Source organism: Camellia sinensis, chromosome 11, assembly GCF_055761805.1.
Source record: "Camellia sinensis isolate YWXY chromosome 11, ASM5576180v1, whole genome shotgun sequence".
Lineage (NCBI taxonomy): Eukaryota > Viridiplantae > Streptophyta > Magnoliopsida > Ericales > Theaceae > Camellia > Camellia sinensis.
In genome coordinates this window covers 151,663,566-151,675,292 of record NC_138971.1, presented here as the reverse complement: position 1 = coordinate 151,675,292, position 11,727 = coordinate 151,663,566, and the positions used below count along the sequence as shown (strand labels likewise).

Here is an 11,727-nt window from a genome sequence, read left to right as displayed (position 1 = left end):
GCAAGAGCTTGAGCCTTGATCACGGTGCGCGGTCGGAACTTAATGTCGTACTGTCCCAATTCCACGGCCCATTTCAAAATTCACCCGGTAAAGTCTGCCTTTTCAAAGAGCACCTTAAGTGGAAACTCGGTCAGCACCACTATTGCATGGGCATGAAAATAGTGCGCCAACTTTCTTGAGGCCATCATCAGAGCCAACGCTAACTTTTATAGCGGCAAATATCTCGACTCAACGGGGAGCAAGGTCTTGCTTACGTAGAAGATGGGCAAGTGCTGGATGCTTTCAGCGCGGACTAGGACGGCGCTCACCGCATGTTGAGAGACTGCCAAGTAAAGATACAATTCTTCGCCCAGCTAAGGTGTGACTAAGATAGGGGCTGAGGAAAAGTACACTTTTAAGTCTGCTAGTGCACGGTCACATTCGTCATCCCAGAAGAACTTGGCCTTCAAAGTTTTAAAGAAGGGCCTGCAACGATCTGAAGACCGACTGATAAATCTGTTCAGCGCGGCTGCCATCCCGGCAAGATGTTGCACGTCCTTCGTGGAGTTTGGGCACTCCAGTTCTTGTATTGCCTTGATTTGGGATGGGTCAGCTTCAATTCCTCGGTTTGTGACCAGAAAACCCAGAAACTTCACGGTGCCGACTTCGAAGGCGCATTTGGAGGCATTCAAACGAAGCTTGTGGTGTTTAAGTATGGCAAACATCTTTGCTAGGTCAACGAGGTGCTGAGACTTCTCCTTACTCTTCACCACCATATCATCGATGTAGGCCTCCATGGTGCGGCCCAGAAGTGGAGCGAACATCTTTGTCACCATCCTTTGAAAAGTTACCCCGGTGTTCTTCAGTCTGCACGGCATGACTTTATAACAATATAGGCCTCTGGAGGTAGTGAACGATGTGATCTCTCAGTCTGGTTCATACATGGCTATCTGGTGGTAGCCGCGATATGCGTCCAGGAAGCTAAACCTCTGATGGCCAGCGGTCAAATCCACCAGCTGGTCAATTCTAGGGAGGGGGAAGCTATCCTTGGGGCACGAGCGGTTGACCGTCTTATAATCAACACACACCTGCCATTTGTCATTGTTTGTCGGAACCACCACCGTGTTGGATATCCATCGAGGGTATTGCACTTCTTCTATTGCCCCCGCTTCCAACAAATTTTTGACCTCTTCTGCCACTACCTCGACATGGTGCAGAGCCAAGCGGCGAGTCCTCTGAATGACCGGCCGCGCATTAGGGAAGACATTCAATTGGTGGCAAATAAAGCTGTGGTCGACGCCAGACATGTCGTAAGGCGTCCATGCAAAAGCCTCCAAATTGGAAACCAAGAAGTTGACATAATCCAACCGCTCGGCACTAGATAAAGACGATCCCAAGAGGACGAACTTAGTTGGGTCGTTCTCATCGATGCGCACTTCCACCAAATCCTCGACCGATTTTTCCTCGGCCTTTCTTCCTACGTCTTCAAGGACCTCCGTTCCCTCAGGTCCCTTAATCATTTGAACAAACCCTTTGGCTGCTCGGTTGCTATTTACCGCAACGAAGCATTGTTTTGCCATCACCTGGTCTCCCCAAACTTCCTCTATTTGTCCGGTTGGCGCCGGGAAGCGCAAAACCTGATGGTAAGTCGACGCTACTGCTTGCATGGCGTGCAACCATCCCCTGCCCAAAATCAAGTTGTAGGTGGATGGGACTTTGAGCACCCAGAACTCTACTTGCTTTATGACTGGACCCACTTTGACCGGCAATATGATCTTTCCTACCGGCCATTCCGACTGAGAGTTGAACCCAACCAACGGAGACATCGCAGGAGCCAAGTCCTTGTCCTCTAACTTCATTTGTTTGAACGCGTCATAATACATGATTTCGACCGAACTCCCCTAGTCGATCAAGATCCTTTTGATGTCAAAGTCTTTGACGCGAAGAGTTACCACTAGGGCATCATTGTGGGGCATCTGGATCCGCTCCAAATCCCCGCTCGAAAAGGTAAGGATGTCCTTCTCTTTGGTCATCCCTTTCTTCACAGCGGGCTGAACGGAGAGCACTTCCCTCATGCGCTCGGCTTTCTTAATCATCCCTCTTAGCTCGCAGACCCTGGCTGGTTCAATGATGCCACGGATGACATTGATCACGCCTTGGGGCGCTGCCTCAAGGGCAGCCAGGCCGTTTGGCTCGGTTTGTCCCTACGAGGCTGCTTTCATGCCCCTATCTATGTATTGGTCAAGATGCCCCGCCGCCACCAACTCCTCCAAGTGATGTTTGAGTGGCAAGCAGTCCTCTGTTCGGTGCCCCCGTTCTTCATGGAAGGTGCATCGAAATCTTGAGTTGAAGCCTCTTTGTGCACTCTCCAACTTGGCCGACCAGCGGACAAAAGGCTCTCCTCGGATCTCACTCAAGATACGGTAGATAGGGATTTTGAAGACCGTGGTGATTCTAGTCTGTGCCTTTAATTTTCTCTTAGCATCCTCCTCTGCATCACGGGGAGCGTCAACTCGGTCGTTTCTGCGACCTTTGTTTCTGTCGTCACTGTTTGAACCATGATGTTGATCTTTTGACCGATCGTTTGGGCGGTTATCCTCCTACCCGACTGAGTGAACCTTCCCCGCCACCTTTCTGTCGGCTGCGACCGGATTAGCCTTCTCAGTCACGGAGGCGGCATCATCCTCCACACGAATGTGCTCATTAATCCGCTGTATCAAGGACTCCATGGTTGTGGGTTGGTGCATTGTGAGCGAATCTCGTAGCCTATGTCCGACTGGGAGACCCCGCTTGTATTGCGTGATCGCCAGATTGGTAGGACAATCAAGGATTTCATTGTAGGTTTCCCAGTACCTCACATTGTATGCCTTCAACGAACCCCCAGATTCCATCTTGATGCCTAGGAGATGGTCGACCTCCTTCGGTGTTCGAGTGTTGGTTTTGAATCTGGTGACGAAGGCTTCCGCTAGTTGCTGCCACCCCTCGATACTCCCCTCTGGAAGCCTTTCGAACCATTTCAGACCCAGTTCTCCCAAGCTTGCCGGGAATATGAGGCACATCAAGGCGTCATTGCGCCAGTGGCCGGCCATTACTTGCCGGTAATGACTCACGTGCATGTACGGATCCGTCTAACCGTCGTACAAGGTGAACTTAGGCTGGTGGAATCTGGCAGGGAGCGGTGTGCTCTCGATTTCTGGAGACAGCGGCGTGGCTGTAAGTTTCGCCAGCTCTTTGTCCACTAGTGCATGAGCCATCACCCTGGGTGCTGGCATTGCCACTTCTTCGCTACAACGAACTTGGGTGCCCAACCTTTGCAACGCCGGGACTCTCTGAGCCTCTCGACGGTGCGCCCTCTCCTCCAACATATCCCTCAGGTCTCTGGAACGGGTGGAGAAAGAGTATCGCGACGTCGGCGACGGGCGTGAGGGGTGGTATGTGCTGTCTCGAGTGAGGGATCTGCCCTCTCTTTGGTCAGAATCTCCAACCCCATAGTTCCTGGTGATGGAGAGAGAGTGAGTCCTTTCCTGGCGGCGACTGTTAGAACGGGGGGACGGAGTGCGCCCACTGAGGTTGCCCTCTCCAGCGACACCCTTCCCCTTAATCTGACGTTTCAGCATCTCCATCTCCGCCGCCATCTTGCGAATGAGGGCGTCTTGGTCTTTGAGTTTGTGCTCCAGACGCTGCGCATGGGACTCTCCCCCGCCGCCGACGGCCCTCGGGACTCTTCGAGCGATCAGTACTCCTTCCGCATTTGTCTCGCGCACCTCGCGAAGAAGTCTCTAGGCCCGCCATGGCTGGAACATTCGGGGGGCCTTCTCTCCGTCGGACAGACTCTGGTGTGATGCCATCTACGACGGACAGTGGAGTTTCGTCGTTGTTGGCCATGGAGATGGTCGAAAGAAGCTTGGAAAACAAGGTTTGAGTATCAAAGAGTTTCCCACAGACGGCGCCAATTGTACGGGGGGGAAAATATCCTCTGCTTTCCGTACTCCTTGGATTCAAGCTTCACGTGACGGCGTCTAACCTGTCAACACAGAAATGGTGAGCTGCCTGACGGTTGGTTACTGGATAGACCCTCCGACGATCAAGTCATGTCACTTGAGGAAGAAGAAGGCTGTTAGAGAGAGAGCGAGTGTTCCAGATGGCATCAATTGCTTACCTCTTACGTTCACCTTTAACTCCTATTTTTGGGCTGGCCATGCAGCCTCAGAATTGTGCTCGCACTACCTCTGCTGTCCTCTCCTGGATAGGTGACAGTGCTCGCCTCTCACCACCTTATGCGTGTAAAAGCCTAATCCTCCAACCAGTACATGCAGAACTGCCAAACGGTATTGACGCGTGCTTGGAGCAGATTTCCTCTCCCTCACACCATTGGCCCAGATGGCACACTCAACCAGAGAACCGCGACCGACCTATCCCTTGTGGAGAATTGCCACCACAGACACCACAACCGAGCTATGTATCGCCGACCTATCCCTTGGCAAGGGGCAAGAGTGTGATGCTCATGGCCGAGCTGCGTAGGACCGGTCAGTCCTGGTTGACCGGCCGCGAGGCATGTCGGCCTTTCCCCGTTTTACCTTCATTCTGGGTTATATGAAGCTGGGCCATCTCAGCTGACGGGTTGGAGGCATGCCGACCCTCGCCTCGCCTTTAGTCTATCCCGGGCTGCTTTAGCTCGGTCACCTCAAATCACTGCGCTCCAGCCGAATGTCTTCCCAGTCATAGCTCGGTCAGGCCTCAATCCATGCCAGGTCGACCAATCCTTCGGATGTACATGACAGGTCGGGGGCCGCGCCAACTGAGAACACAACTCGGCGCCGTGAGATTTGACCAATCTGCGTTACCGTAGCTCGGCCGTACAGTCCGGTCCAAATCTCCCCTCTCAATATAAATTTAAATACTTTATTATTCACCTTGTTTGGTTCCAATTTTTTGAATTCAATTTTTTGAAAATTGATTTTTTTTTTGTTTTTTGTGTTTTTTATTTTTATTTTTACTGAATTTTTAAAATATTTTTAATATTTGTTTTTTAGTTTTTAGATACACTTAATATAAATACAATTAAAAAGTATAATATTTGTGAAAAAAATATTTAAAAAATTCACTAAATACCCAAAATATTAAAAAAAATAAAAATTCAATACCTTTTCATATTCTTTTATATTTGTAATTTTTGAAAATATTCTTTAACAAATATTTTACTTTTTAGGCACATTTAGGTCAGGTGCATCTAAAAAGTAAAAAAAAAAAATTTTGAAAATATTAAAAAAAATTTACTAAATACAAAAAATATGAAAAACAAAAAACTCAATTGTTAGAAAATTGAATTTTGAAAATTGGAACAAAAAATTTTGAAGTAAAAAAATTGATTCTGTGTTCTTTAGACAATAATTCAATTAAATTTTTTTTTACCCACTTAATTTTGAAATGACTACTAATCGATTAATTCAATTAAAATTAATTTGGTGAATAAACTAGTTACAATTGTGTGCACGCACACACATAAAGTAGTCAAGAAATTTTTAAATCAATTAGTTTCTTTAGGATTGACTCGACATAGTTTGAGATTTAAAGAAATAATTCTAAATGAGGATTTTTATATTTTTTTGTAATTATTTGGCAAAGTATATTATTTAAAATTTAATTTTTTCATTATTTAGATAAAAAATCATTTATTAAATATTTAAATTTAATTTTTTTTATTATATTTGGATGGTTAATTGATTTTTAATGTATAGTTTGGGGGTAAAATGAAGTGAAAAATAAAATTTGATGCCACGTCAGCAAGTTCCATTTGATTGTAGACGGAAACATATGGCGGGTGGCAAATTGATCAAATTTTAAAAGTTTATGGGTCAAATTAAAATAATGTGAAGTCTAGATGCCAAATTAATTTTCATGTAACAGATTGGGGTAAAATGATACTTCCTCTTTAATTTATGAAGTTTTAAATTTGAGTCAAATTCGGTATCTAAAAATTAAAAATTTAAGTCAAATTATCTAACTTTTAGACATGCATATAATTTTTAAAATATACCTTTTGTGTTATTTTAGAGTCAAATTGGGTATCTAAAAATTAAAAATTTAAGTCAAATTATCTAACTTTTAGACATGTATATAATTTTTAAAATAAACCTTTTGTGTTATTTTAGTTTTCATTCTTAAATGTTTGTTTTGTTGGAATTTATTACTTGGGACAATTAATCTCGCTACTAATAATCACGGGATTAGTAATTACTTATGGCCCATGTTTAATTGGACAAATTGAAATAGATGAGTTTAACATTTCTAGGACTATTAGTTGTGGAATTATAAATTTGTTTTTTTTTTTTTTTTTTTTTTTTTTTTGAGCAGATAAATTTGTTTAGATTGTGTGTCATATTTTATGTGTGAGAACATTTATTCTTCCGTGGACGAATCCGTCTTCAAGAGGTGAAAACAAGAGGTAACTCTTTGAGAGAATTACAAATCTTAAACTTGCTAGTGAGAGAATGCTGACCTCTCTACCAAGTGTAAGAAATCTTGTCATATGCCTTCTATGAAATAATAGGTGTTGTCATCCAACTTTACATGCTTGTTTCTTTGGCTTAGCTCTCGAGTTGTAAAAGTCTATTTTAGTGCCAGCTCTTTGAATGCTTTGTTTCGATGGCTTGCTTTGCCGCCTTTTTTGTTCCCCATGAGAGTGTATCAAGTTTCACTGTAACATTTATTTATTTATTTTTGGGTATATTTAACCTACGTACCTCACATATATATATATATATATATATATATATGCATCCTGAATTCTTGGAATTGTCAAAATATGCCCCAATGCAAAAGTAAATGACATAAGTAATTGTATTAAGGTCATGGCTTCTGTCCAGCCTTTAATCGAATTCGGTCATACTGTTGGATTCGTGAGGGTCCATTACGGGTCCTATTTTGATAATCTGAACTGTTCAATGTGTAGAACTGTTCGAGTACTATATGCTCATAAAAAAATCACGTTAATCGAATATCGATAGCTATGTGATCAAAGCAGTTATATATATAAAAAAAAAAATAGACGGTGAATAAATTAACGGTTGAGAAAAATCTGTTTTGATCACATAGCTATCAATATCCGATCAACGTGATTTTTTACAAGCATATAATACGCGGTAAGTTCTACACATTGAACAGTTCAGATTATCAAAACGGGACCCGTGGTGGGCCTCCATGGGCCCAACAGCACGGTCCAGTCTGATTAAGGACTGGACAAAAGCCATTTCCTTGTATTAATAATGTTGGACCCAACCACAAGTAATTGTATTAATAATGTTGGACCCAATCATAAAAATAGAATAATACTATATGTATTAATTAATATAATAACTAGTATATTAATAGATGATGTGACATAATTTTAGAAATTTTAACTATTTGTAATTTGTATAATAGGTGGGGTCAGTAATAATAACATAACACTAATTGGTACACTAATGTGTATTTTAATGGGTGCATGTAGTACCACCGTAAAAATTAACAGTGAAAATCATTACATCAATAGTGTGCCCACACATAAAATTATACATTAAATTTATATAAACGGTAAATTACACTTATACTTCCTGACATTTGAATTTAATACATATCTTCTCTAATATTTAGGAAATTACACTAACATCCATAGCATTGTAATTATTTAGACGGAACGAAGACATTGAACTCATACACTCTCTCTTTTCTTGCTTTGCTTTGCTTTATTTCCTCTATTTTTTTTTTCCTTTCCTTTGCTTTATTTTTTTTTTCCCAATATAATTTCTTCTATTTTTCTACTAAGAATTGTTACATTTTATATAAACAGGGGGTTGTGAAATGAGACCATTAATCACAGGAGTAGAAATATAGTTTTTAAAACGTCAAGAGACGAAATATAATTAGAGCAAATCTCAAAAAGTGTCGTTATAATTTATCTTTATATAAAACTGTGATACGTGTAACATCAATTGATTAACAATATGTCACTCTTAACGATAATACCCATACAATATGTCACTCTTAACGATAATACAAATTAAGACTTGAAAAAGTCACTAAACTGCCTCAAACTTACATCACAGAAGAAAGTAAACGGAATAAATGAATTTCCAATGATTATTAGGTAAACCAGAAAAATCAGGCTGAGGATAGCCTCTTGTTTCTAAATTTCTGATTGTCTGTCTCAATATATTCAATATTAGCGGTGTGTCCACACTCAATGGTTGTGCTATCATATGTTACAAATTTTGATCTGAATTTAAATTGTATTAGTTGTAGGAGGCTTCTTTGATCGGGACAGTTACAGGAGACACGATACTTACATTAGAATATTAGGCCGTAGTTTTGTTCTGGCTTTAATTGGACTCCACTAATTGGACTCCTGCTTGTGAATAATGGGATTGGTTGATCCAATGGATCAGATACCGAGTTATAAAAAAATAATAATAATTAGTGTATTGAGGTCCTAAATTTTGGATTGTAACCTCTTTGTAATTGATTAAAAATATAAATACATGTGGAATTATGTAATTTTTATGAGGATATTTTAGGAATTAAAGAGTAAAAGGTATTCACATATTAGGAAAACTCTTAGGTGTGCATTGTGTATCATATGTGAAAAATTATACTCCTATGATCTTGTGATTATTAATTTAAGAGTTTCAAACCAAACAAGCACATCTATAAAATAGACAATAAGGAATAATCACAATACAAGAATTTTTTACTTGAAAAAATCATAGTTGGAATTCATCAACATGTGATAAAAAATCACGAGTCCTTAACCATAAGAATAATCCACTATAAAGAAGAGTAATATAAGAGATTTCTTACAAAGACCAATCCAGGCACACACGCTTGCTCGAGACCTACAAGTAACTCAACCTTTATCTTTTAATCCATGGATATCCGTCTTCACAACAGAGATGTAGAATTTGTTAGAACAATATTCTGTGTAAAATAAATAACTTGAAACAAATCAAATAAATAACTTGAAACAAATCAAACAAATAAAAATACATGACTTACAAAATTTATTTTAACGAAATGAATAAGTACAAAAATAGATCAAGTCGAGTGTGTGATACTCTGTCCTTAAGACAGATTCGCCCTATTTCAGTTCTTACGGATTAATGGCGTCTATCTCCCAAGATACAATGATCTACACAAATTGTAGTAGCATTCCAAACAATCTGTATAACAAACTAGAATCTGTCTCTTATACTCAGAATTTTCTTTAAAACTAGTATGAAGAATATATGTATACAAGAGAGCAAAATGAAAGGAAAAAAGAAGATTTCGGAATCAAACAATTGCTGGAAAGGTTCTGGTATTTATAGGGCCGAACAAATATGATTTTGAACTAAACAGGTACAAAATCAAACTGGACAGATACAGTTCAAATTTGAATAGGTATGAAACAAATTTGAATCTGTCTAGGAACAGATTGAAATTGTCCGGAACTTCAACTGTTTGAACCTGTTGGAAATAGGACCGGAGAAGGGCTCTGTTTGGACAGAAAGAATTGGCGTAAAATTTAAATTAATTTTGTTAAGAAATTCAAATAATTTTCTTGTAAGAATTTGAAAAAATTCAAATAAATTTTGTCCAAAAAATTAATGCTAGAATTGACCCGATCCACACCCGCGCCCAGTTCGCCCGGTTGGCCGATCGGACGGACGGTGGTGCACGCGCGTGTGTGGTAGTTTTAGCCAAAGGTCACATTGTCCATAACTCCTCCCTTCTACAAACTTGGGGTGCCCCTTGGGGTTCAACCCAAGTGTTGCCACCTAGAACTTATATACACACATAAGTTCTCTTAAGTTTCCAATGTGGGATAACCATTTCAAGGAAACCCACATTTTACTTCTTTAATAGTCCATTCCACGAACCCGAAAATAACGTCAACTTCCCATTCACTCATAAATGGTTTTGACGAACTATCTTCACCGTGTGACTTTCCATGAGACAAGGAACACGTTACATCTTTGGACCCATTCCAAAAGACGTGTGGGTCCCACTCAAATTTGGGCTCAAAGTTGGCCCAAATTAAGTCTATAAAAAACCATAATTCCAACAGTCCCCCACATGAATGGAATTTGACGGATAGAAAATGCAACAACATAATCTAATCATAGAGAGTACAAAAATTGGAAATATTCTGCAAAGGATAGGTAGCTTTTGGCTTTGAACCTTCCCTTGTGAGACACTATCGGATTTACTAGCTAACCAGTGAACATGATGTCTTGAACTGTTCAGCCATTTGTGTAAACCAAGACAACAGAACTCACATAGTATATTACCAGACACAGTTTAGTTCTCACTATTGTGTTCATTTTGGCCCTGAACAACCTGGTCTTTCGTGAGTGTTCTAGAGAATTGTAGCCTTTTACAAATCTCATAGAACCGGCCCAGTTCACACTTATATAGGTGATTCTTATGAAAAGTATTCTGCTATACTCTACTAGGTATTCCTAGATATAAAATCATTAAAATTATTACTTAACCTAAAACGCTCCAGACATCACTATTTTATCATAGAAATGGGTAGGAGTTTGACTTTCCAGTGATCCTTATGAGTCATACACAACTCGGTTATCCTTTTAAACCTAGATCTTGGGATCTCCAGTCAACTAGGTTGGGTTGCCGTTGTGGTAACTCTTATTTAATAGGCTTAAGTCCCATTTCCCTATGAATTCTCAACTAACTCTCTTGCTAACCCTTTGGTTAGTGGATTCACTATGTTATTTTTAAACTTCACATATTCAATAGAAATAATTCCATTGGAGAGTAGTTGTCTCACGGTGTTATGTCGACGACGAATGTGTCATGACTTACCGTTATACATATGACTCTGTACTCTACCTATTGCTGATTGACTATCACAATGTATGCATATAACAAGCACCGATTTTGGCCATATTGAAATATCTTCAAGGAAGTAACGAAGCCATTTTGCTTCTTCCCCAGCTTTATCTAAAGCTATAGATTCTGATTCCATAGTAGACTTAGCAATGCAAGTCTGTTTGAAAGATTTCCAAGATATAGCCGCTCCACCTAGTGTAAAGACATACCCACTGGTGGATTTTGAGTCTTCAGTATTTGATATCCAATTTGTATCACAGTATCCTTCAAGTACTGTTGGATATCTAGTATAAATTAACTCAATATTACAAGTAAATCAGAGATATCTTAGAACCCTTATAATTGTTTTCCAGTGTTCTACTCATGGATTACTCGTATATCTACTTAATTTACTTACTGTATAAGCTATATCTGGGCAAGTGCAGTTCATCAAGTACATTAAGCTTCCAATAATTTGGGCATACTCTAATTGAGAAATACTTTCCTGTACATTCTTAAAAAGAAACAAATTAACATCCACGTGTGTTCTAGCAAGATGATTATCATCTTTGCTGAATTTGGCAAGTATTTTCTCAATGTAATGTGATTATGATAAAGTATAACCTTATGATGTTTTGGTAATTTTCATACCAAGTATCACATCAGCAATTCTCATATCTTTCATGTCAAAATATTTATTTAACATTTTCTTGATAGTTTTAATCATGTCATTATTACTACATATGATGAGTATATCATCCACATAAAGACATATTATAACATAACATTTGTTTGTGTTTGTAATATAAACACATTTGTTACATTCATTAATTTTAAATCCATTTTACATCACTACCTTGTCAAATTTTTCATGCCATTGCTTTGTCGCTTATTTTAAACCAT

The 11,727-nt window shown here is 39.7% G+C and overlaps 2 protein-coding genes across 2 annotated transcripts; both read right to left on the bottom strand.

Moving 5' to 3' along the window:
- Positions 1-353: 353 nt before the first annotated feature.
- On the bottom strand, positions 354-1,862 carry LOC145802775 (uncharacterized). The gene is made up of 2 exons (XM_082895555.1): positions 1,068-1,862; positions 354-803 (listed from the first exon to the last, which is right to left on the bottom strand). Exons 1-2 carry the CDS (start codon positions 1,860-1,862, stop codon positions 354-356), a joined length of 1,245 nt encoding a protein of 414 aa, XP_082751681.1.
- A 717-nt stretch (positions 1,863-2,579) lies between these two features.
- On the bottom strand, positions 2,580-3,068 carry LOC145802774 (uncharacterized). Its single transcript, XM_082895554.1, has one exon. The coding sequence runs from the start codon at positions 3,066-3,068 to the stop codon at positions 2,580-2,582; it is 489 nt and encodes a 162-aa protein (XP_082751680.1).
- Between the last annotated feature and the right edge of the window lie 8,659 nt (positions 3,069-11,727).

Coding starts and splice junctions, on each gene's coding strand:
- LOC145802775 (XM_082895555.1), bottom strand. CDS start 1,862: ATGTATTATGACGCGTTCAAACAAATGAAGTTAGAGGACAAGGACTTG. Junction 804..1,067: donor CAAACAATGACAAATGGCAG/GTGTGTGTTGAT, acceptor ATGGTGACAAAG/ATGTTCGCTCCACTTCTGGG.
- LOC145802774 (XM_082895554.1), bottom strand. CDS start 3,068: ATGGCCGGCCACTGGCGCAATGACGCCTTGATGTGCCTCATATTCCCG.